At 39.9% G+C, this 25,653-nt stretch overlaps 1 protein-coding gene across 4 annotated transcripts; it reads right to left on the minus strand.

The window, feature by feature from the left end:
• On the minus strand, positions 1 to 25,653 carry tcf3a (transcription factor 3a). Of its 4 annotated transcripts, none has more exons than XM_037458115.2 (20): positions 25,116 to 25,653; positions 21,664 to 21,760; positions 21,247 to 21,319; positions 13,992 to 14,065; positions 13,240 to 13,315; positions 12,521 to 12,561; positions 12,238 to 12,373; positions 11,844 to 11,893; positions 10,523 to 10,622; positions 9,997 to 10,133; positions 9,720 to 9,864; positions 9,541 to 9,599; positions 9,340 to 9,418; positions 7,821 to 7,897; positions 7,520 to 7,693; positions 7,229 to 7,340; positions 6,999 to 7,086; positions 3,149 to 3,384; positions 2,591 to 2,719; positions 1 to 2,496 (listed from the first exon to the last, which is right to left on the minus strand). In XM_037458115.2, exons 2-19 carry the CDS (start codon positions 21,715 to 21,717, stop codon positions 2,598 to 2,600), a joined length of 1,833 nt encoding a protein of 610 aa, XP_037314012.1. In that variant the 5' UTR covers positions 21,718 to 21,760; positions 25,116 to 25,653; the 3' UTR covers positions 1 to 2,496; positions 2,591 to 2,597. The 4 variants fall into 4 exon arrangements, with proteins under 4 accessions (XP_037314012.1, XP_037314011.1, XP_037314010.1 ...); XM_037458114.2 differs by lacking the exon at positions 3,149 to 3,384 and adding an exon at positions 5,644 to 5,882; XM_037458113.2 differs by having other exon boundaries at positions 6,954 to 7,086.

Raw genomic sequence — 25,653 nt, forward strand, 5'->3', positions numbered from 1 at the left:
TTTGTTATTAAAAATGGCACATTTATTGCTACATTACTGTTATATACACAACAGTTCTCTATATCTACTTTATATATAAAAAATAGGAAACTGGAGGCACTTTGAGGACATAGCCTACATAGATGTTGTCCCCAAACATGAGTGAAGACAGAGAGATTTGTAGCAGGTCATCTGTTGTAGAGGACAAAAGGGTTGTTAACAAAGAATTTCAGGTGCATTTTTGATCCTTGGATACTGCAGACGTATCTTTCATTTAAAGAAACAAAAGTACACGTCTTTAGTAGAGATTTTTCATATCACAACAACACCACATTTTTTCTGCAGAAAGGTTAGAGTGGGTTTGACAAAGAAAATAATGTTTGGGGCTAGTCCGTGGGGCAAGATTTGGGATAAAATGACAGGTAGAAAACCAAATACTGTTACATATCAGTACCAGCTTATAATGATAAAGCCGATATATCACAGCTGTACATACATATCAATGCACATGCCAGTCATGGACAAAATTATACTTAACAAAATCAGTACATAAAAGATGAAACATATTAAGTAGTTTTCAGCGTCAAAGTTGAAGACCGGGTTATTAGTCATCTTACATTTAATGACACAGACACTGAAGCAGTGTGATTCTTCATATAGATGTTCTGAGACACTGTCAGATGTTACTGAAGTATATATGTTTTATACATCTGTATTATAAAAAGGTACAACCTATATAAATCATCAAATGCAACATCGTCCACCATGTAGCAGAGAAGTATTCAGGCACTGGTGAGTAACCATTATCAAAACTCCCAAAGTCAGGAAAATGACTAAGGCCACCCTTTTTGATTCATTTTATGCTTCATTTCTTAATGAAACAGTGAATTGTGTTGCAGATTGTGCAGACCTCCCCTTCTGCCCCTTCCTTAAACTCAACCACAAGCTCCTCAGAGAGGTGCACATCCAAGGAGGGCAGAGGGGGAATGGGAGGGGGGGTGCTGAAGAAGAATATTGTGTTTCACTTAAGGAAAACTGTTGCAAACACCAGAACAATCCAATTACAACTGGCATGACAGGTTTGTTTTCAAACATGCAATAAAGAAAAAGAGCAATATCACAACATGTGATGTTACAGCCAGATAAGTTTGTCATTTCTAACATTTCTAAGCATCTGGCACAAAAGATAACACCTCACTTTGTTCCTGGAATCTAAATTGAGAGTTGTCTTACATCTTACATTTAAACAATGTAAACAAAAAAAGAAAGAGCATTCCAAATGATAAAAACAAAACTCATACAACTATCTTACAAAGTAAAAAAAAGACAATAAAAAACAAAGATAAATCAATTCTACAAAAGGAAGAGCCTTAAATCAGGCTTTGCAATTGTTCAAAAGGGGGAAAAACAAAACACCAAATGCTCAACACAGCAACAACCAAAACAAGTCCGTCAATGGTGAGTGAATTCTCTACGGGGGAAGCAGGAACACTCGTGATCCCTTTTGATGCTCAATTATTTCTGTCTTCTAGCAAAAGGGGATTTGCCGTAATACAAATCGCACAGAGACTTAAGTTTATTAAGTTCACCGTACTGTAACAGAGTCTTTAGGTATGAAGGGACGACATGTGGCTGTGACCGGCTTCATGATGCTGGGCAGTGAGAATGACATCTATGCGCTCAAGTCCAACCGGTTCTCACGTTGGATCGCTGTGGTTCTTGGATTCGAGTCTTTACTTGTATGCGTGAGTGGAGGGTCTCTCTCCAGCAGTTGCCACAGTTATAAATGAACTAAAAATAAGCCGACACATGTGAGTCAGTGACTGTGGCTCCTTTCCAGCCAAACCAAGAAATAAAATAAAAAAATACATCCAGAAATACCACCATACCACAAAGAAAGGAGTCAGCGCTCTTATGTCTCCCAACCTACCTCTGCAATTCAGTCATTACGTAAGAACATAATATCGATGGATATTTTATCTTGATGAAACACTATGCAATAGGCCTCCTTTTGGGCACATGTTTTAACAGGCTTTGTTTAATCATAAGATATAAACCTGTGTGTCCCTCTTTGCCTGTGAAGAATGTAAGACCTGCTTTTCAGATGGGAATGCCAATAATCATCCAACAATACAAATCCTAACTCTGCTTACACAAGCAGTTGATCCAAAACGTTTCATTTGATCCAAACAAGTTTTGCTCCCAACAGGTAAAGCAATTTTTCAAAATGTCTTACAAAAACATGATCATAAGAATGTCCTTATGTCCAAATTCCACTGTCTCCAAACCGGTGTCCTCGGTTCAAAGGGTTGTCTTGTTAAGATTAATACATTTTCCCTCTTCCTGTTTAGAGTGTGCTTGTTACTTTTGTATTCATAGTCAGGAATGTGGCCACCTGCTTTGTCAGTAATGAGGTGTGTGCGTGTGTGCTTTCCAAAAGTTGATTAACACACACTGAGATGCATGACAATGATAGATTAAGGCCACGTGTTCTAAGGGCTGTACAATCAACAGGAACTGGAAGGAAAAGGAGAAAAAAAGAATGAACGTTTTTTTTTTCATCATACAATACAGGCTAATGTTCATTATATTACAAACTCTGTAAACTGACCTGAGAATCACATATGTCCATCTCCAAGACCAGGGTGACCCCCACCAAGCTGCATCTGAGGGTCAACGCCTGAAACCTTTTCCTCCTCTCTCCTCTTGAGGCAGGCGGCCTTTGGGTTTAAATTACGCTCTTTGAAAAAAGGACCAACACATTAATTAAAAAACGGTAAGGGCGGAGGAATAGGAATTCTTGAGATTATTTTGCTTTTCCCATGGAAATCTTTGAAGACATTAAAGCAGAGTTTGGAAGATACAACCAGGTCGACAACAGACAGGGGGAACAGAAAAGGGGAAAAGGAAAGACAAGAATTGCAGATGTTTGGCAGAAAAGGAGGGATATGCTTCCTGAAATATTCTCCCTTTCTTCTCCGTTTGTCTTCATTTTTCAAAGTGATACGAGCAAATAGAAAGGAGAAAGTCAAAGTGAATGCCACACAGTAAGTTAGATCAAAATTAAAGAGATTTTCTGATGGGGTGATTGACTGGCAACTCTGCCAGCTGTGGTAAGAGATGGTTGGTTGTCTATGTAGATCAGACCTTCTTCTATTGGCTGACCTACCTCGCACCTGCTTCTCCAGGCCCATTATGACCTGCACAGCCTGCTGCAGGATGATAAGCTTGGTCTGGGCCTTGTCACTCTGCAGGTGGACCTGACACATCCTGCCCAGCTCTCTGAAGGCTTCGTTAATGTCACGCACACGCACCCTCTCCCTAGTGTTGTTAGCGTGGCGGCGCTCACGCTCCCTCTGCTCCTTCTCCTCGGCAGTCAGGTTCTCATCGGCCACCGAAACAACACTGTAGCCAGGAGGAGAAGTGGGGGTTGGAGGGGCTGGTTAACAAACCCAAATCACAGCCCTGGCTGAACCTGGGCTAGACGTTCTCCCTTTAACTGCAGTTATACAGTCATAAACATATCGTATGACTTTTAACTTTGTAATTAAAATTGTCCCAATATATATATTTATATAGATATAAAAAAAATAATTTGGCATGTGGTATGTCTGGTGCTAATTTCAAGCTTTTCACCCAAGATGAGACCAGTGGAATTGCAGAAGAAGATCCCAGTCGAGTACGGCTGTGTTGCAGGAGAGGGAGCGGAGGGTGGGAAAAAAAAATTCCGTAGATCTACAGATATTAAAGTATACATCTTTATAAACATGAATGATCGTAATGTCAATCCGTCCGAAATTTAAATTTTGTGGGTTGAGCAAGTGCGACAATGAATTATCTCAAGCCAATTTACAACAGTCGACCGGAGAGCCCATGTCTAATTAATCTGTCCTAAAATCTAACCAACCAACATTTGAATTTGGTCTTTGGGGTCCAGGATGGAAGTTGAGGGGATTTGGTGACTGTCCAGAGGAATGAAAGTTATGAGGGAGAAAGAAGGGGAGAGAGGAAGCAACACCCTCTGCCAACACAGAAATAGCCACAAAGGAGAGACACAAAGAAGAGAGACTGAGGGCATCGCGTTAAATACATCCGCAGTAGATGTATTTATCTGAATGTGAGGAAGAGGAGGTCCCTGCTGACATCTGTAAAAAGAAAATCAACGATAGGGGAGCGAATGAAGCAATAAAAAAAAGGGTTGTTCCCAAAACAGGATGGCAAAAAAAGGAGTTTACTGCTATAAAAGGATGTGACATGCAGCACAGAGACAGATACTGATGAAGCTGAAGACTGGTTAATACACAAGACTACCGATAGCCCTGCGTTCATGCTAACCAGGGTGCCAGTGAACAGACACGGACATCATGAGTGGAAAGGTAAATCGTTTCTTTTTTTATCGTAGAGCTGAGATAACTAGAAACTATGAATTGGCTAAATGAAGAAACAGTGAAAAAAAGCAAATGAGCACGTAAAGCTGTGTTAATACTGTTAAAGGGTAAAGCGGAGAAACATTTAAGCATCTTCACAGTGGAGACAGACGGCCAATAATGAGACGAGGCAACACATACTCCATCAGGACAAACAGTGGTCCTGTATGTGTTGCCAGTGGACGAAAACCTTAGAAGATGAAGAGGAGAATGGGCAGGTCTAAAAAAAAAAAACCAGTCACACAGCTTATTTTCCTTAATCTAAGCCCCTCCCTTTTATCATATGTTAGGATGGACCAAAAATGTGCTTTGACTCACTGGTATTAAGCAGAGACGATGGACCTCATTCACAAACAGGGTGTGCTTAAAACAAGCGTATTACGGTTTTATGCATGAAGCTCAACTTGTTCTTCCTCTGCAGACGAGGTTAGAACCTTAACTCATGAGCAAGCAACAATGATGATCACATACTAACACCGCATTCAGAAATAAAAAGGTTCTAACAGACTTTTTTAAACCCCTTAGTTTTCTCTATACATACATAGCTAAATATATTGTGTGTTTCTAAGCCTCATTTGGTTTAAGAATGAATGTTTAGATATCGTTTGTCAAATTTTATGACTATCGCACAAAAAAGATAGATATGATCTGTTGTTATTGTCATTAAACAATTGTAAGTTATGTGGCTGTTGTCTTGTTGCCAGACTGCTCAATCAAATCCTGTCTTTTACTGGAGCCACAAAACATTCTAACGTATTTTATTTTTCTAATCCATGTCACTCCTGAAGGAACACTGTGCAGAGATGTGCCTTTTCGGCCTCGGGACACTAGTGTCGTCAGTAGTGTTAGCTAGTAGTAAGTAAGGGCTGTGCCACTCGCTTTTAAAAACGTCATTTCTTTCTCCATGATAATACTTGGGCTTAAGGTATACCGTATTTAGAGATATTTGGATGTGGCAGTGTGCTGATGTTGTTAGTCAGATTGATGACCTACATAAAAAAATTGACATTTACCTGTGCTCTTATGTTGCACCAGTGGAGAATATTTCCCAGCATATATAAGTGAATGAGGCCCAATGTGTTCACCACAAAAAGTGGAGTCAAGTTAGGTACTACAAGCAACATAAGAAAATATCTAGAAGGATATGTAAGGAGCTGGGAAGTGAAGCCGTGTGAGAGTTTTATTTTGTAAAGAGGCCCTTCCCCTCCTCTTCCTTCCTCCCTGGACACCCACTGACCTCGAACTTGCTGCTCCAGGTTGAGTATAACGTTAACGGCCTGTTGCAGTACGATCAATTTGGTCTGCGGTTTCTCGTGGCTCAGATGGAGCTGACACATGCGCCCCAGCTCCTTAAAAGCCTCGTTGATGTCCCGCACACGTAGTCGTTCACGGGTGTTGTTTGCCATCCTCCTCACTTTCTCCCGCTCAGCCTTAACCTCCACTGGTAGATCTTCATCGTCTTCCTCATCATCCAGACTAGCAAAGGGCCAATGGCAGATGAGGCGGGAGTGAAACAAAAGTATGTGTACAGTTCACTGATAACAAGTTTCCAATTATAAGGTGAAATATAGTTTCCTAGGAACGTCAAAGCCACATGTAGAGGGATGAACATGTGATAAAATGAAAGTAATTTCATGACAATTACAAACACTGCTACAAAAAGGTAGATAACAGGGTTTGGCCGCATGGTAGCAGGGGCAATGGAGCCCCCGCAACAAACTTGAGGGACTAATAGTTTTCGCCACATCTGACGAACCATGAAGGTTAACTCCTCGACTGTGAGAGAAAGGTTCAAATATGTGTGTGCGATGCATTTAAACCCAAATCTGAACATGGTTCCCGTGGTCGCAATACTGCTCAAAAGTCCAAACAACAAACATCAAACAGAAAGAAACTTCATTAACAATGTAAGTCGCTGGCAAGCCATAGCATGTAAGGTAATGGGATTGAAGACTGTAGCAGTGTTTACGATTGTGATTGAATTACTTTCAAGTTGAAGTCCCATGCATTAAGGATTTCTTGTTTAAACTGCACTAGATTAGGGTATTTTCTGTTCATTAACCTTTATATTTGCAATTAAGCGCCTTTAAGGAGGTCAGGTTTGAAAAATAAGTTAAGTATTTACTCTGCCACCACTGTTCTTGAATGGGATTCACATTTTTTTGTCTCTATAGGTTATAATATACCATAACATATAATATAATTTCCTCTTTAAATAACATCTCCAGCTAGAGAGGTGTCTTACGTGAACGATGATTCATATTTTTACTATCACCCAATGTTGAACCAGTAATATGAATGTTTACGTAACTAGTCAGTCTCTTACTGTACAAGAGAAGACCAGGGTGCAACTGCAGATCTTTCAAAATCACTATCTCCTTTTGTGTTGAATTAATTAAATGTTTATAAAGAATCCTGTCCAGAAAGGTTGAAAGACCATTTTCTTGACACATATTATACTTGAACCACAGCGGCATTATATGCCATGAAATCTCATGCAGTGATAAAAGAGTATAAATCTTGTGTAGAAAAAAAGGTTTTAGACACCTTGTTCCAAGTCGGGCCTTCATGTCTTTTTTCTCATCCTCTGACCTGTCGGTGATGGAGCAGTTTTCATCGTCCTCCTTGTCCTCTCGTTTGATATCAGAACCACTGGAGCGCTTCAGGCTACCAGACAGGCCTGCACGGGGGTTCAGAAACAAGGATACTAAATAAGATAGAACTAAAAAAAAGATGAATTAACCTCCAATGACTGCACAGTACTACTGGCTTTTCTTACATTTAAAATACATGTAATATTATAAAACCACGGATAGAATCACCTGTAAAACCTTCAGGCTGAGATCCTGGTTGGACAGAGTTGGGGCCGTGGTGACCATGCATAAGTCCCCCACTAGAGGGCAGACCAGCAGACTCCTCATGGTGACCAGACATCTTCAGGATGACAATTAAACAGTATTTCAATGACCTTGTAAGAATTTTGTAGTACTAGCATAAGAGCGACTAAACAGGTAGGCCGCGCTCACAAAATACCTTCACTTTAATTTAAAATGTCATACTTAATCTAGTCATTTGTGGCTAGATTTTCTGTACTGCTTTTGAAATAATCTCACCAGTCCGGGCAGGCGACTGGCCAATCCAAGTGCTGCACTGGTAAAAGCTGGAGGTAACCCTAAGCCAGACGAGAGCAGATTGTGCATCTCAGCCAGGCCTGGCACTCCTTGCCCGCTGGCGTGGCGCTGTAGAACATTGATGGCTTCGTCCAGACGGTCCTCCATTTTACTAGGCTGGGGAATACGATGAGACAGCAGAAGGTTATGCATGAATAAATGTGGCATTTGGTATTTTGCTCTATAATTTAGGCTAACAATTTGTTCTTACATTAAAGAGATAAAATACGAGACATTAACTAACCATGGATTGAATTCCACCCTCAAAGTTTGGTGAAGGTGTGGCCTGGCCAGAGGATCGAGTCCACTGTGATGCAGAGCCTAGAAAAAAGAGATCACATGATTTTAAGAAATGCATCCTATCTAGTAGTGGATGTTTGATGATTCTACGTTTATCTAAAAATGGATATTGCATTTTTTGCATGATTGGTCAACCAGAACGATTCCTGCAAACAAGCGTTTTATCTTGCACTAAAAAAAAAAAAACACACACAGTAGATAAATGATGCAGCTAGGGATTGAGCTTGTCATATTTTTCTTGTCAGTTTGGTAAAGGCTAAAACACACAAACAGAAAATCTGAATTATAACTACAACTATATCTATTTATCAAATTCCTTCTGCATTTAACCCATCAGGTGACAGTAGGAACAGTGCGGACCGCCAAACTTATGTTGGCCTAACCCGCCTTACTTACTGCTTTACATGTTGCATATTCAATCAAATACACTGCAAACATTATGAAACACTAGATTACATTATTTTTGAGCGCACATTTCCAATAGATAAAACCAATGCGATGGCGCTTTGAAACATGTAATATGAAAGATACATATTTGGCCACGGTATGCTTCAAAGCAATAATTTCATAGAAAGGTGTTTCCTTGTTTCATGCATTTGTGACAATTGTCATGTGTGTGTGTCAAGTCAAGGGGCACCATGATTCACAGGATGTCCGATGGTGGAGCATGTAGTGTACTGCGCTGGGAGCTGCAAGGTTGGTGGTACAAATCCTGGCTGACCCATGTGCCATGTTGAAGTGTCCCTGAGCAAGAACCCTAACCCCTAATTGCTCCGCTGGCAAAAATGTAATGCATGGGTTATAATGCAATGTAAGTCGCTTTGGATAACAGCGTCAGCTAACTGACATGTAATGTACAGCTTTAAGTGCCAATGTGAGCTATTTCCAAAATTACTGCAAAGTTCAAAAGTCTGAAGAAATGTCAACAAAAATATGGACATGACATAAACACAAGTATCTTTTAATCTAGAAAAGATTTCAGTACATAAATTAGGCATTTATTCATCTATCATGGTAGCTTCAGCCGAATTCTTACTTAATTAAATGCAGTGGAGATCTTTTTGTTTGTAAATGATTTCCCGTGTGTGTGTGCGTGCTAGTTATTGCTTGAAATGTAAATTAGAAATCGTAAAAGAGTGTTTTCTGAGTCTAACTGACAGTAAGATGCGTACAAGCCTCACCTATAATGCATTTTGGATAATATGTTTTACTGACACTATTGTTTAAATTGCAATGGCATATGCAAAGATACCTCAATACACAGAAATAAAAACGTTTGACATAATATTTTACTTCCACCTTGAACCGAATAGATGGCGCTGCATTGTCACATTGTCAAGAACCATTCAGGCTTAGTTAGAACAATCCATTTTTAAAGGTCTTATCCACTTACACCATAGGAAGGACACTGTGTTGATTCAATAAAACAGCTCAGGAAAATAGGACTAGAGCCGTTTACTCACCTGAAACCGCTTGGGGAGAGCCGGAGGGAGTAGACGGAGATGGAGGGAAGGTGTTACTGTGTGGGTCTGAGGGATAGATCTGGATAAAGGACGAATTTGTTCTTAATTAATTGACATGCGGCATTTTCCTTTACATTTATTATGTTACAGAAACATGATATATAACATTTAAAGTTTTAAAGTGAATCTGTTATTACTTACAGATGCCAGGGCTTTTCCAATCTCATCACCTGAACTCCCAGGTACTGCTCCTCGATTGGCTTTTATGAAACAAAAAAGTATTTAAAATTGTATTCAATGCTCAATAAATATTGTGCAATGTTAACAATGTTGCATGAAAACATAAACACACAGAGGATAACATGCATGAAAGGGTTTACCCATAATAGGGTCAGCCATAGGGGGTGTGTGGCTGGGCACCCCGAAGCTGCTAGGGCCAGAGTGGAAGCCAGAGGGATGAGTCCCGTTCACCTCACTGCCATGCATGGGGTAGTTCTGGGGAGAGAGGGGCAGTGGCTGCCGTTTCTGAGAAGCAAAGACACAAACATAATTAAATAACCCACATAAGCCATCAATGATGCATTAGACAAAAAGGGTCAAAAGACCTAGTTATGGCTTGATAGAAAAACAAGACCAAAGCGAGAAGACACAACTCACCAGTCTGTCTTGGGGGTTGATAGCAGTGAAGGGAGCATGCTGGCTCAGATGGGGGGAGTTGCCCAGCATGGCAGAATAACCAGGCTGAACCATCGACCTGGCAGAGCCCCATGGATCAGAGGGCGGGTGGAGGCCTTCTGTAAAGGGGCATCCAGCGGGGGAGGGTGGGGGAGAGAGGGGGGAAGCAAACCAGCCACAAGAGATGAGAGGACAATAAAGGCCACATATGAGACATGTCACATTACCGTGATGACTTCATTCAACTGTAATGCACTATTCAACACCCGTGCACCATAGGGTGTTCACTGGCATGTGGCTGAAGTACCTTTGTACATCCCGACTTCCCTAAGAATATTGCCTGGACCTAATTCCACAACCATACTGACAATGAAGGCTTTGGATTGTCTTTGTAAGTGTCGGATACATTTACGCTTATTAATAGATAAGTGTCTCAGTCAGACAGAACTTTTCAACCCAACACAATGAACAAGGGGAGGCTCTGAAGGCAAGTCTTGTATTGACTGACCTTGCACATAGAATGACGGTGTGAAGACATTTCCTGCCTTGGAGACCGGGTAGCCAGCGTTATCCCTGTTAAAATCTTCTCCTGAGGCCGATGCATAAACCTACAAAGGATACACAGAAGAAGAAAAAAAGTTTGTTCAGCTCGGTGCTCATAAACTTGTCCCAAAACACAATAAGCAAACTATATGGTGTAACTTGACATGCAGTCTTATTTTATACATGGCATATTACTTTTGATATACTCCTATAAAGGTTCCCTAGGAGCACCGATTGTGCCTTGTATTTAGGAGAATGACTAACAATTGATCTCCCCATAAATAGTATCTGTACTGGAGTTTAAAAAAAGAAGCATTAAATACATAATTAAACACACAAGTATGTGTTCCTTAATAGGCCAGAATCTATTTTTATTATCCGTTTTTACTACTTAATTCAATAACCAGGTTGTTGCAACATTTCTGCATACTGGAGCACTGAGCATTGTGTATCAAATATGCAGTGTTCTGTCCCCCCATCTCTGTACAGCTTATACATTTTATTATGTTGAACAGAAACACACAAGGATGGTTTAAAGATACATGATTCACTCTCTCTAAGCTAGTGAGACCACACCATGGGAGATGCATTTTGATATAAAGGACATGAAGGAACGCTCTGTACCACAATAAAATTCTCAATCAAAAGTATTCTAGACGAAAAACAAGTATCAAACTGCATCTGCAATACTCAAATCAAAATGGACTGAAGTTTTCTTCTGTAATTTGATTAAACAGAGAGAAAAGGAGAGAAAAAAGAGGGAGAGGAGAAGAGGGAACGAAGAGATGCACTCCTAATTACTGAACCATCTGCCGAATGCTGGATGGCAGCCAACTCCACTGGCAGCTGGGAAAGAGGGATGGGGGAGGGAGAGAGAAAGAAAGGGGAGGGAGGCGGAGGGGCTGAGAGGGAGCCGAAGGGAGGGGGATGTGGGGCAGAGAGGAGGGGGGAGGGGGTAACGAAGAAACAGGAAGAAAAAAAAAGTGTCCAGAGAGCGAGAGTGGGAGGGAAAAAATTAGGTGGAGTAAGAAGCCCTGTATATATTCGCTTCAATGATCCAAGGTGGCCATAAAGTATAGCAACACACTACAGGATTGGTGAGTGGCTTTTCGCCTCCCTCTTCCATTTCAGTGTTGTGCTGTACAGCAGCTATTCTCCTACATTGCAAGCCAGGAAGAGGCTTGAGATGCTGAATAGTATGTGAAACGGGGCGTAAAACAGAACAACATGGGCTCCCATGCACAGAGATATACTTCCTAGTCATGTTTCCTGATGATAGTACTCACCGAGGAGGGCAGGCCAGGGGGCACCTTCCTGATCTTTTTGGGTTGTGGTCCTGAGGAGAGGAAGAAGAAGAGAAAAAACAGAAGTTAATTTTTCATGTGTGTGTTTGTGTGGATGCTGAAGTCACTTCACAACCACCAATGTAGGGATACATTCAATAATGTGTAAACAACAGGTATTCCAGTCTGATGTTAAATAATTTAGAACTCAGTGATTTCACTTTCTTAAAACTAAGCAGAAGTGAGATTTCTCACACACTTCAGAAAACCTCAGCAGGGGAAGTGATGCTATACCCAGAACTATAAATATATATCTGAACAAATAGCACTTTTTCTGAACAGATATTTTATGATTAGGTTCAACACTGCGCTTGAAACCATCCCTAACAAATCTTACCAATGGGCTCCTGCGAGGGTCTTCTGCGAGCGTTGCTTCCCTCGTAGGAGGAATAAAACTGGGAGTTGGTCTTCAGGCCGGAGGGGGAAAGGGCATCAGGACTGGGCATGGGCATCTCATTGGGCATGAAGCCCGGCTTGAGACAAAAAAAGTACAAGCTTGAGTACTTGGTAAAGCCCATCATTGTGGCAGTAAATTCAAAACATACAAGGAGAAAACTGACTAAGCGACAGTTTCCCTTAAAGAGCATCAGGAGAGGGCGGGATACGTCTGACTGAATTACCTGTGCTGCAAATGACGAGTATGGTCCTCGCTCAGCCTTCCCTGTGGGGAGAACAGAATTTAAAATAAGGTCATGATCGTGAATATGTTTTTTCTTTTAAATGTCTGTATTAAATCTCAATCTGGCCATTCCCATTTCTCTATTTGGGTGCTTCCCATCTGCTGTGTGAGTGCATTATGATGATGTGTGGTATTTATGGCTGTGGACAACGAAACAACAACAAATTGGCCCATTATAAATGGTTCAGGGGCAATTGTGCCAAACCTCTGTCCCCTCCCCTGACAGTTAAACAGAGGGGAGCTATAGGCTACCATAGTCCCAAGGGACAGCCTTGTTTGTGCATGGGTGCCCTTTACCCCCCACACTCCCTCCCGCCTTGAACACACAAACTGCAACAACAACACGAAAAGAACCCTCCTCCACATCCCCCCCGATTACTCTGCTCCCTTCATCCACTGCCACCTAAGCATAAATATGGCTTGCACTAAAGTGGTACATTAGTGTCTAACCTAGGAGCGGCTGCCCTCTCAAACAAAGAACTCATTGTATTGGTTCAGTCACTCAGTCCATTGATACAAACTTGTGCATTTCACTTAGCATGTTCTTCTCTTATAGTCCTAATAAAAACACAGGCCCCACATTCTCTTTGGCATAAAACAGAGACTATGTGAAAGTGTTGGTTTCTTTGCTTCAGCAGTTTAGTTCAATTAAAACCGTACCAACAATTCCCGATCCATACATGGGGGCAGAGGCAATGCCCTCTTGCTCACTGTAAAGGCCTTGTTCTGCATAAGCCTGTGGGAAAGACAACAGAGCGTTAGCAATATAAAAATAGATACAACAAAATGAAAGCCCCAAATAAATTGTTGTGTGTTTATATGAATGGGTCCAGAATGTTTGTGCAACTTGGCTCTTAGACTATGCACCTTATCTACTACAATTTTAGGAAAAGAGAGTGAATATAGGGAAACTGTACTGTATAAAATCAACAGTGCATTACTATACAAACCCACAATACACCTAATTTTGTATTATTATAGATTTTTTTGGCAGCAAGGTCTGTGAGAATATAATTTATTTGCATAAGGTATCCAAAAATAAAGCAATACAGTAGGATGCGAACCGTTCATAACGTCTAAACTTCCCAGTAGATATTTCAGATGAAAATTAACGCTGTTAGTACCAATGGTAAAATCAGAATATCTGCTAATGTGATTGGTTTGGAGATGAGATCATAGCTCTGTAGTGCAGTTCCAAAAATGGAAAACTGTTTCATACTCGTAGGAATCTAAACCGTATAATTAAAGTTGTTAAGTGATTCATAATATTGTCTAATGTGTGATGAATCATTATTTTATAAAACATGTTTATGTTCTTGTTCATAGATTACAAGTCAAATGTCTCCCCATGTGTGTAATATATCATAATTACTAGTTAACTCCTCAAATGTTGTGTTTGCTTCAAAACGTACCCTTCCCTGGTTGAAAGCTGGACTGTTCTGTTCTCCTGGCCCCCAGGGCCCGGACCCACTCCTGTCATCCATACCTGTAAGACAAAGAACTGGGTTAGACCTATTTACCCACAAAAAGGGCACCAATTCTTAACAAAGGATTTAGGCTTAGGCTTTGCAAAACTAGGTTTGGCTTCAGAGAATGATGATGACCTGCTTTTATTCCATTTTTTAGAATGCTCAAAGTAACCTCAATTGAAAAGCTTCACTTCACAGCTCACACAGAGACGGCCTAGTGACAGCGCTGTCACATAGCGTGGATATGAGCTGCAGGAAGTTTGAATAATTAACACCCAGTATGAGGTTCCCAGAATCATCCTCGACATTCTTCATTCTCCCACTCTGATGCTTTACATTTTCCATGGCAACAGTCATTTGTACCCTAACAAACACCATTGTCTTAATACAGGACGTGTGTTCAAGGTCTCAATCTTACATAGTTGATACACGTTATCACTGGACAAAGCGCTACCGCTTTCTGAAATGTAAACGCGTTTAAAAGGGGTGATTTTAAAGATTGGTGAAGCAGAAATTCCTGCCCGTCCCCTTTCTCTCAATCTCCTCTAGTACTGCAGCAAAGCATCTCTGGGGGAAAGCTGAAGCTTAATTGCATACTGATTTGCATAATTGTGCATATTAATGAAGCTCAGTCCTATGAATATTCATATTTTTGTTTTGTTGTCTAATTAAAAGGGGGAGAAGGGAGAGGGGAGGGAGTAAAGGACGGCTAGAATCATGACAGGATCAGCAGTAGAACAGACTGATGGGTCCACAGTGCTCAGAGCAGCTAGATTGCCGTGACAACTGTGATCTATACGCACGACACGAGCAGAATAAGAGATGAAGGAGACAATGTCTTGTCCCCTCTCTATGGCGGACTGTCACTCTGCATGTCAATCAAAGACGTTAAAGAAAATGTACAAACCATTTGTTTCCGCCAAAGCAAAGCTCCAGACAAGAAAAGCATCCAATTCAATGTTTAAGGTTTCAGACCGCATATCAGTTTGTTATCACTACCCAAGTTGCAGTGACGAGTATTGCTAGGCAAATTTAAGTTTTAATTTCTGGGGAAACATTTTATCTTCGAATACACCTACAGTATTATCATGTTTTCAGAACCAAGTATATCAGTACAGTATGAAGGAAAAAAGGACGAAAAGCTATTTATAAAGGCATTTTTACTCCCTGAAGAGGAACTGATGATTGTAAGGAACTAGAAAAAACTGTCACCTTTCATTCCACAAATAGCAGGGTGCATATAGCACTTTGCAGAAAACTGCAACACAAAACCCCCCTCCCATAAGAATACCATGTATAAAGCATTCAAGTGTAGGGTGAACAGGTGTTAGAGTGTAACATATATTTTGGGATTGAATGTAATTTAATCAATAGATCGAGTGAGAATAACAGTAGGATGAATGTTAATATTCACACATGAAGGAATAAAATAACAGATTAAAGGAGAGAAGAAATAAGTTAAACACGGAGTGTCATTAGAGAGCAATTTTAATTAATATCAATTCTTATAATCAACTGATTAATTATAAGCAGGTGAAAAAAAAGTGAGTGAACTATATTTAATGATTAATCTTGTTTTCACTCCTGTCAATTCTATTTAATGAGAATTTACACAAAAAAATTATATAGAGGGGGCTCTATCATTGTTTTCATGAACCATAAGAGTAAAACAATAGAAAAAGTATGCAAATACACAACTATGAAAATAATATAGAGACAAAGAGACTGTTGTAGGGACAGATGATGATGCAGGGACAGACTCAGTGTCACTGATTTTGGAGCAGATAGTTAACTTAAGTAAAAGTACTACTACCACTAATTTTATAACCACAGTTTCAAGTCTTAGACCCGCTTCTAAAATCTTACCTAATTAAATCATATGTAGATAAATTATGTAGTTTACAGTTCTCTAGATGACAGTCAGGGCTTTAATACAGCAGCAAGAAACTATTGTCTACATTAAGAGTATAATGTGGTACCTGAGCAGAGTATTAAGTAGCTTTCCCTCTGTGTTGTAATCGGAGCTTCTCTACGTTATGTTTACATAGCTGGGACGCCCCACTTGTGCCTTTTAGTGTCCCTGCTCACATGGCGGGTTACAGCTGATGATGCTGTTGTGACCGACAGTGCCATCGCAGAAGTGTACCACCCGCCATTAAGTTCTCCCTCAGCTTAACACTGCTAGCTCTAGTTAGCTCTGTCACCACTACGGTTGTCTGTACGGTTAGCAACATTAGCTGTGGGGTGCAGGAACAGCATTGCCATGTTGAGGCAATGGAAACCCATTAGCACCTTAAATTAAAGTAAAACCATTTACTGTGGAGCCAAACCGGGCTCTTTAGTCGTTTGTGTCATATTATTAATTTATTAGATTATTATGCAAACGCAATATTTTCATTTCCACATACGCAGCTTCTCCGCCAAAAAATGTAAACTTAGGAGAAACACTATATTGTCTTTTAATTACTCATGAAGAAATGTAGTGAAGTCAAAACTAGCATCACAATTGTACTGAAGAAAAGTAAATTGGTAAATGCACTTAGTTCCACTGCTGATTATTAGAATGTTTTACTAAAAAAAAAATAGATGTAACTGAATGATGTGCTGGTGCGACCAACCTTGGTAGCACTGTCAGTCCGGAGCCCTGGGTGATGTTAACATGTGAGTGACTACCTGACACACTGTTGAAATCAACAATATATTTCAGTTCTAATGATGACCCACTTCAGAGCTACCAACCTAAGAACTGTGTTGTTGTTTTAGTGAGGTCTAAGGTACGTTTGATACTCTGGTCAAAGAAATAAACCTTACTGCAGCTTGGCCGCATCCAGCGATCGGTAGAAAAGACGCACGTCCAGTTGACTACACACATTAGTCAGGTTGAAACCAGTGAAAGTATTCTTATGAAAATGGTATAGTTGACTTGTTTTAGTCATTTTGCTTGCCTGGTCCCTTTTAACGGCTTTCTTGAGCCTTGCTTGTATGATCCTTGTCACATAGTTTCAGGGCCACTCTGGTTTGGTGTTGGAGCGAGTAGCCCACCAATAAGAGGATCGGCTCCGCTAGTCCATGTCAATGTGTCCTCGGGCATCTACGATAGGCTGTTCCTGTGAATGTTGGCTTGCTCTGAGGGGCAGGTGGCACCTTGCATGGTAGCCCCCGCCATCAGTGTATGAAGGAGACATGTAATGATAAAGTGCTTCGAGTGACGACCCGTTCAGGTGGGTGGATGAATGCATCTCTATGCGCTGCCAGAACCGTTCTATCAGCTCTATCTTGGGTCTTTACAACATCAAATAATACTAGCATTAAAAATATGATTGTACCCACATACCCTATATGCGCCAATAATGAAAGCATTATCTAATCACATTTGTTAAAAAAAATGTAATTTTAATTTTGTAAAATGTTTGACAGAACTGATTAGATGTGTATCAACCGCAAACTAAAGACGCACCTCTAAAGACTATACCTTGACTAAAAAACACTAAACAAATTGTAGCACTTGAATTGTACTTATAATGGCTCTTATCTATAGCAAGTTATAAATCAGCTTATTCAATCAAATTGTACTTTCTGGTTTCTTGTTCTTTTTTTGAGTTTGTATCCTTATTAGTTGAAATGCATTATTGTAAATTGTTTTGGATTAAAGAGTCAGCTAAATGACATGTAAATGTGTGTTTGTCTTCTTCCTCACTCATACCAGCAGAGTTTATTTGATTCACCACATTTGTTTTTTTCAGTTGGTTGTTTTTGTCCCTATCATAATGTGTTTATTCCTCTTTAGATTCACGTGTCATTTTTACAATTTCCATTAGCAAAACCAGCAAAGCCAAGAGCATTCGAAAACCATGAGTAGGCCACTGCTCAGACAGTCTAGTGGGACTGGAAAAAGGAAAATGAGGAAAACGGTGAGTAACATCAGACAGATTCACTGGTGAACCCCAATGCACTTCTCCTCCCAGCATGAAACGCCCCTTTAAGCATGGCTAGTCTTTAATTACACAGGAAGAGATACTGGAAACCGACAGCCAGCCTGAGTCACAGGCTTCATGAGCAAAACTGCACATACATTGACCAAACTTGCAGACATGCCTTGGCTTTTATATGAACTGTGCCCCAGGCACGTAAAACTGAGCGTTCCATTTTGTCTACACACCTTCTTCCTTCCTTTCCCAAAATGATTCACACAGACACAAAGCATGATGTCAGGTCAAAAGAGAGTGAACACTGTTAATGAAATACTCAACAATGTACAATAACACAGCCCTGACTGTTTTAACCTGTGAGTCATTGGTGACAATACGCATCAACCCTCCAACAGAAAGAGCTTAAATTTGAACCTCCTAGTTCAGACACTATACAAATTTCTATACATTTCCACAGCCAGAAATAGGAATGGAATAATACCAACATTGGGCTTATAGTGAGTTAAGTAGCTGAATCAGATACTGTGATAATGGGGAAAATTCCTTTGATTAAACCTAATGTTTTTATTCATTACATACTGAATTTAAATTTCAGTGCACTTTTTTATATTTGCTTTCGAATTTAGTATTTGTATATATATATTTATGTATATTTATTCATTTATGTATTAAGTACTTTGTCAAAGTTAGAGAATCAATGTTTAAGTCAAGTCTGAGTTGCCTTCCACACAGTGACGCACCCATTTCACTAACATTGGTATCGGATCAGTGCATCCCTAGCCACAGATTCCTATTGGAAACATCATATTACTTGTGACTTAAACTCTGTTTAGTCTTGGGGATTTTCTAACACATCTTGTTGGAAAAACTAAAAACAAACATGCAAATGTTAAACTCTTCCCCTTCTGCATTTCAGCCCTACCCAAGTTTAAAAATACATTATAGGATTCTCAGTTTCTGGCAACCAAAAAGCGAAAGTGCAGTTAAAATACTAGCGACAAGGCGCATATGACCAAAAAACATTTACCAACTTTACGACATACAGCTATGCATTTTTCTTCAAAATAATATACATGCCACAAACATTTTCAGCAGTACTGCTCAAGGTTTTTCCACTGCCAAAGTATCTTAAGCAAAAAGTATGAACTTGTGCTGGAGGGAATAATTTGACATTTCGGGAAAGATGCTTTCTTTCTGAGTGAACCCACATTTCAGTAAAATGTCCCTGTACAGGGTTTGTGATGCCAAACCTGGCAGCCTCAATTCAATTCAATTCAATTCATTTTATTTTGTATAGCCCAAAATCGCAAATTACAAATTTGCCTCAGAGGGCTTTACAGTCTGTACACATGCAACATCCTCTGTCCCGAAACCCTCACATCGGCACAGGAAAAACTCCCCAAAATATGAAAAAAACCCTTCAATGGGGAAAAAAGGGAAGAAACCTTAGGGAGAACGTCAGAGGAGGGATCCCTCTCCCGGGATGGACAGACTGCAATGGATGTCATGTGTACAGAATCAACAATGTAAAAGATGTACAATACATTCAATTTCTCTAACTGAGAACTCACTGTGCCAACAAGACTTATTCACCAAACCATAGTTACAACATGTGAGTACTCCTAAAACCACAAAAAGTTGTTTTTACATTTCTGTATTTACACAGATAAAACTAATGAAATGGAACATTTAATCTAATGGAATAAGTGAACTCTAGAGGGGATGGTAGGCAGTTGTTAGAACTTCGGAAAAGGCTGGCAATTATCCCCGCCTCCTGGCTGGATGGCTAAGCAAAGGCAACTACTTTTTGGCCCCAACTTTAAGTTAACATTCAGACATGAGTGCCACACACTAACTGTCTGTAAGCTTGAAAAGTTTACAAATTCCTAATTCACAATGACGGTAAGGCTGTAGTCAACCAAAGGAATTTTTTCTTCCACCGTCTCCCATCTTGCACCACCATGTTTCTACAGCAGCCCAGGAATTAACACAGGAGCCTTTTACGTTCGTTCCGTTATCTAAAAGTGGGTGCGTTCCAAAACCCGAATTTAAACCCTGGTGCTCAATAATAAAAAATTGTAGCAATTTAAAGACCTCTATGTTATTGGTGCTTTTCATCAGTCCTTTTTTATGTTTTGGCGTCATGTATCATCACATCCAACTTCAGAAGTACAATAACCACAGCATGTAAAATAAAAGTGATATTAATCACTTGATATAGTGACTGTAGGGGCTGTTGTAAACACCAGCTGCTGCTGCTTTAGTTAACTCTAAATTTGATCACATCCGTTCGTATTTTATTTGTTTATAAAATTATTTTTTAAAACAATTATTCAGTCAACCTAACAATGACAAAGATTTTTTTTAATCTTCAATGGTCTGATTCATTTTATGCTATTTACATGTTACAGCTACAAACAGTGAGTGTTTGGTTCTAAAAGGATTTTGGGAGGAGTATAATTTTAAGCCTGAGGGAGAATGCCATGAGCAGCCGTTGGATTGATAACATCAATGTGTCTCTTTTGTAAGTACACACCTTGCTCTAACAAAAGAACATGCAAGTGGCCCTCACGTGAATGGAAGAAATAGAGCCCCCTAAACCCCACCCTGCCGATGCTTGTCTTGTCTTTCATCTTAGCTTCAATATCCTGTTTCATTTCTATTGCCAACCGAAAGACTGACTGCACTTCTGATAGCTTGTTAGCTCTTAGTCTCTAAAGTGATGGGCTAACTTGGGCTAGGCTTCTGATGAGGATGAGGCATGAGTCCAAGTGAAAATGAGTTATGTAACGTAGGGTAAGTAGGGTGTGAGACTGCAGGACATGGACAGGATAGTCCTTAGTCAGAGGGTAAGCAGAGGCAATTCATTGGGCATTCCTTTATCCTCTATCCAAGTTATTGAATGGCAATAGCTGAGGAGGTGAACGTGCAAGGCAAGGCAGAGAAAATGCTGAGAAGATTGCGCCTAATCTAACTTAGATAAAATCACCTGTCAATTTTCCTTAGTTTTTTTTCCAATAATCTGTCATCTGAAAAGCAATTATTGAGAATAGGAACCATTTATTTTTCTATTAACATTCAAAACACCACCAATGAATGACGTGGGGACTAGAGAGAGGGCAAGAAGCTGCCATGCTTTACTTTCAGGAGATGTAATGGATAGCATTACAAACCATTACAGAGCTTTAGGTGAGTGGAAAGAACGGGCTATTTCTTTGACATAACATTTCACTGACTTTAAAAGAAAATATATCAAATTATTCTCTTACCTGTTCCTCCAAACTGACTGCTTGCAAGAGTAGTCGGACGGTTTTTGCCGTTTGTAACTGGAGGCTCAAACATCTGAAAAGAGAGCGGAATTAAACTGTAAAACTGTGTTCTTTACTTGTGTGAAGTTGATTATGTGGGAATTGAAACAATCCTATCCTGTATTCTATCCTAATTAGCCAGCAATGAAGCAATCCATACATTCCAGCTGTGACTGAATGACTGCAAACATTTAAGTGACACATCAACAGTCTAATAAAACAAATGGCATGACACTATTGCTGAAAAAAAGTACTGACTGGCCTAGTCATGGATGCTCCAATATTAATACACATTTTAACCTACTTGACCAAAATTTGATGCAAGCATAGAATTAAGTGTATAGGAAGCACATTTCAGTTAAAGTAATGAGATCTTACCGCGCTAAAATCCAGCAAGTCGTTGAGCTCCTTGTCTGTTTCCACTGCAGCCATTCTCTGCTGCTGTTAACTTGGCGCTTTCAGTCTCAGCAAGCGACTATGAGAGAAGGTAAAGACCATATAAGTATATTACAACCTATTGTGACCTTAGTATTCATTTTCTTTCATTTAGCTGGAAGAGTCCAAACTAAATTTGCAGTCTTGTGAATATTACCCCACGAGTGACACAAATTAGGTCAAATCTGTCATTGCCTTGTTCATACTGTGTATATTTTAGTGGTTGAAATAAGTGATTCTATACTGTGATGGGTAACTTGACATTAGAGGTGTCTTCTTTTGAATATAGTTCAGCTGGAGCCTCCTTTTAACATTTTTGAGTGACTGCCCGAATGGTTGTCTCTCTCATTGTTAAGTTGTACCTAGAAGTGTTGTTAAGGGCACATATTGCAATAATAGAGCCATTGAAAATTGTGTCACAGACAAAAGGAATGGTGTAAAAAGTTATGAGTAACCAAAAAAGATATTGCTTTAGAAAACATTACAACTACCCTACCCTAACTCCAGGCAATGTCCAAAATAATATCCATGCTCAATCTAATATTGATTTCTCCCACCATTGTTTGGAACAGAATGATTCAGATGACTCAAAATAATTGTCTTTGTTAAATATATGAAAAGTAAATTTAATGGCATCAAAGGGACGCACAACATATTTAAACATGAAAAAAATAACTTTACACAGTAAACGGCTTTACCGCCTCCATGCACAGGGGTCACACTATTATTCAAGCGTTTTGCCACCATACCCGTGTTAAGCAGCGTCACCAGATCTACAGAGATTGGTTTTGGTTAAAGACCGGCAGAAAATAAATGACTTTATTAATGAAGTTGTGGTATGCCCACACAAGGCCAGTAAATGGCAATAATCATGCAAGAAGTATTTTGTGGTGGTATGGTAAATCACTCATCTAGGAGGAGATCATCTTTATTTCAAATGAAAAAAATGGTACTGTAGATGTAACCTTCTTGAAATACCATCAAACTATTCAACAAGTACTGAGAAATCCACTTAGTTCTAAGAGTTTCCCTGGTGAGCCACATCTAACATGTGTGACCATGGTTCAGCCACAGGCCACACTGCATTCGTTGTTAGTTGGGCCCTGGACTCAGGCAGCTTCCTCTACCTCAAATACCAACATGCTCTAACAGCTCGTTTGAAAAACTTTAAGAGTAATTACAGGGCTTGCTTAATTCTCGAGTAAGAAATGTATGGTCTGACCCGCCAGTATCAAATGCAAATTCAGGCCATGTGTGTTAAACGTCTAAATAAGCATAATTTCCACAGAAGGTGAGCAAACCAGGAGACACTTTACAAATACGAAAGCGGTACACACCAGCATGGCAAAATCAGAATGTTTTTATATTGTTGTACTAAGAGGCGTTGATTAAATTTGCTCAGTGCTGTTGGGTGTTGACGTATGGCTACTTTTGCTCTAAGGTAGCACAGTACTAGTACACTAGTCTAGAATATGTTTTGGGTTTTTTTTGCTTTTGTTTTTCCACTTTAAATAGATTATATATGTTGGACAAGAAGCAGAATGAATTATTTGTCCTAAAAACTGGTCTAATCTGGCTTGATGTTTTGATCTGCAAATGTAGATGTAACACAATCATCTTATAAGTGCCAACAATGTCTGAATTGCTGTGATTACGAAGACGGCAAACAGTAACTAGTAGAAATTTAAAGTATACAACTAGCATAACTTCAACAATGTATATACAATTGAGTTAATAATTTGGCAGTCAATCAGCAAAAGAAGTGTAGATTTTGTCTAATCTTTTGTTATAACGGTTATATGTTTTTCCAGTTTTCCAGTACACAGTTTTGTGTTGTGACCTAAAGTAGGCTTCATGTAAATGTAAATCTCTTGGTATGATTAAAATAAGTCAGGATCATTTTCAGGGCATGAAGGAAGATTTACTTAAATATAAAGTTATCCACTTGAAAAAATTATTTTCATTTTAGGTTATTTTAGCTTTTCATGGAAACTACAATATTACTCATGAAATTAATCTAACGTCATACTAATTGCTGAGTGCAGCTTGTATCAGTAACAATACTGGAAATATGGGGAGTAATGTCACTACTTTGTTTATAATCAAGTAAAAACGTTACAACACCAAAAAAGTTGAACTAACATCTGCGTAGTATTCTGAAGGCACGAAAGGATGCAACCACTAAATCAAGCCTAACGGGGAAAAAACACAAATAAATGCAAATAATGGTACATCATGTAATCTTTTCTGAAAGAGAAACTACTAAAGATAAATGTATGACATTTGCATAAGAACAAGCGAAAATGCGTTGGTACTACATAATCCGGTAATTTCTGTCTTTCACTGGGCTGAGGTCAAAATGGGGGATAAGTGTTAGCCCCTCCTAACAAATGGAAGTTGCAAACGCTTGTCTTGCGCACCCCCACCTCCGGCCTTCCCATTTGGCGAAAAGTTTTAAAAGGCAGAAATACCCCCACAACATTTCATGCCGGTCGTCCAAAAGGAGATTTCGGAGTTTTAATGGCCCATCGGAAGGTTAAACGCTGCGGGACGTTTAAAAAGGGCCTTAAAAACCTGTTGCCCACCCCTCACGTCGAGCAGGAGAATGGGGCACTAATGAACACAAAGACTCGGGCCACCAAAGTTTCTGTTGGGCGGCCAGAACGCAACAAAATGAAAATAAAAGTCACAGATTCTTGAGATATTGGTAAAATAGTGTTTTGAATTAAGCAAGATGGAGTAAATATGGCTTTAACGGGAATTCGTGGTGCCTGTTAAAGTGGTGTACTGTTGGTGGAGGTAGAAAAAAAAGAATACCCTAGAGTTACACCTAACTACGATTTTATTACCATTGCACCATTTTGTGTTATAAACCAGTGAGTACAGTGATCCAAGCTACGTTACTGAAACTCTTACATATCGATAGCGGGGGAAAATTAGCCATTTTAGCTACAGCCTGGAATGTTGTACCGTTAGATAAAACACACCATCAACGTGTGTCGACGTTAACGCTTAACGGCTAACGTTGATACGTTCGTTTCTCGAAAACCGTCATACTACATAAAGCCAAATCCTGGGGTCGCCGGGGGGGTAATTCAGTCCGGCAATATGCTAATGTGCTGTAACAGCTAACGTTATAGCCCACTGAAGTGAACAAAGAAATCTTTTCCACCACATATAAGCTAATGATTGTCGTAATAGTAATAACGCCGCGAGCTCGCTCAGGCCGAAGGGACGAAAAAATCCAAGACCCCGCTTTTCCCGGCTGTGGCACTCGGTTACAACTTGGAACGATGCGTTTAAAACTTGACTATTACTCCGGTAACAACGCGACAGGCGACTTCAGTTTCACATGCATTTGTTGCTCATGAATGTATACGTGTACACATATTTACCTGGATTCAATTATATGGCATCCAACAGAGAGAAATCGACGGCTGCAGTAGAGAGAAAAACAAAGTTGGGGATAGGATCCTTCCCCCCGTGGTCCGGACTGTGGGCTCGATGAAAATGAGGAAAGACAATATGAACCGCTCCTCCGTCACCTCGTCTGCTTGTTGTTTTCGTCACGAAACTGAAAACACGTTTCTAAACATAACGCTGAAGCCGCACTGTTTCCTTATTGTGAGAGAAAATGTAACAATTTCATTTTCCAAGTAGACATTTTAACAGCCTCCACATTGTCGGTTGCAATGAAGTAGATATCACTCCGCGGAACAGCCTACGGGGGGACATGGACGCTGGAACATTAGCGATGTCCAATCTCGACTCAAACGAACATAAGAAACAAAGCAGGCTTCAATACTCCTTCTATTAATGCAGCAGTTATTTTAAATAACACAACACACGTCGGTTTGTGGGTGTAAACACCACACAAAAGGACTATACTTGGCAATTCGCGGGGACCTATGTCGATGCGCGGATGAGGACAGC

Source organism: Pungitius pungitius, chromosome 15 (assembly GCF_949316345.1).
Source record: "Pungitius pungitius chromosome 15, fPunPun2.1, whole genome shotgun sequence".
Lineage (NCBI taxonomy): Eukaryota > Metazoa > Chordata > Actinopteri > Perciformes > Gasterosteidae > Pungitius > Pungitius pungitius.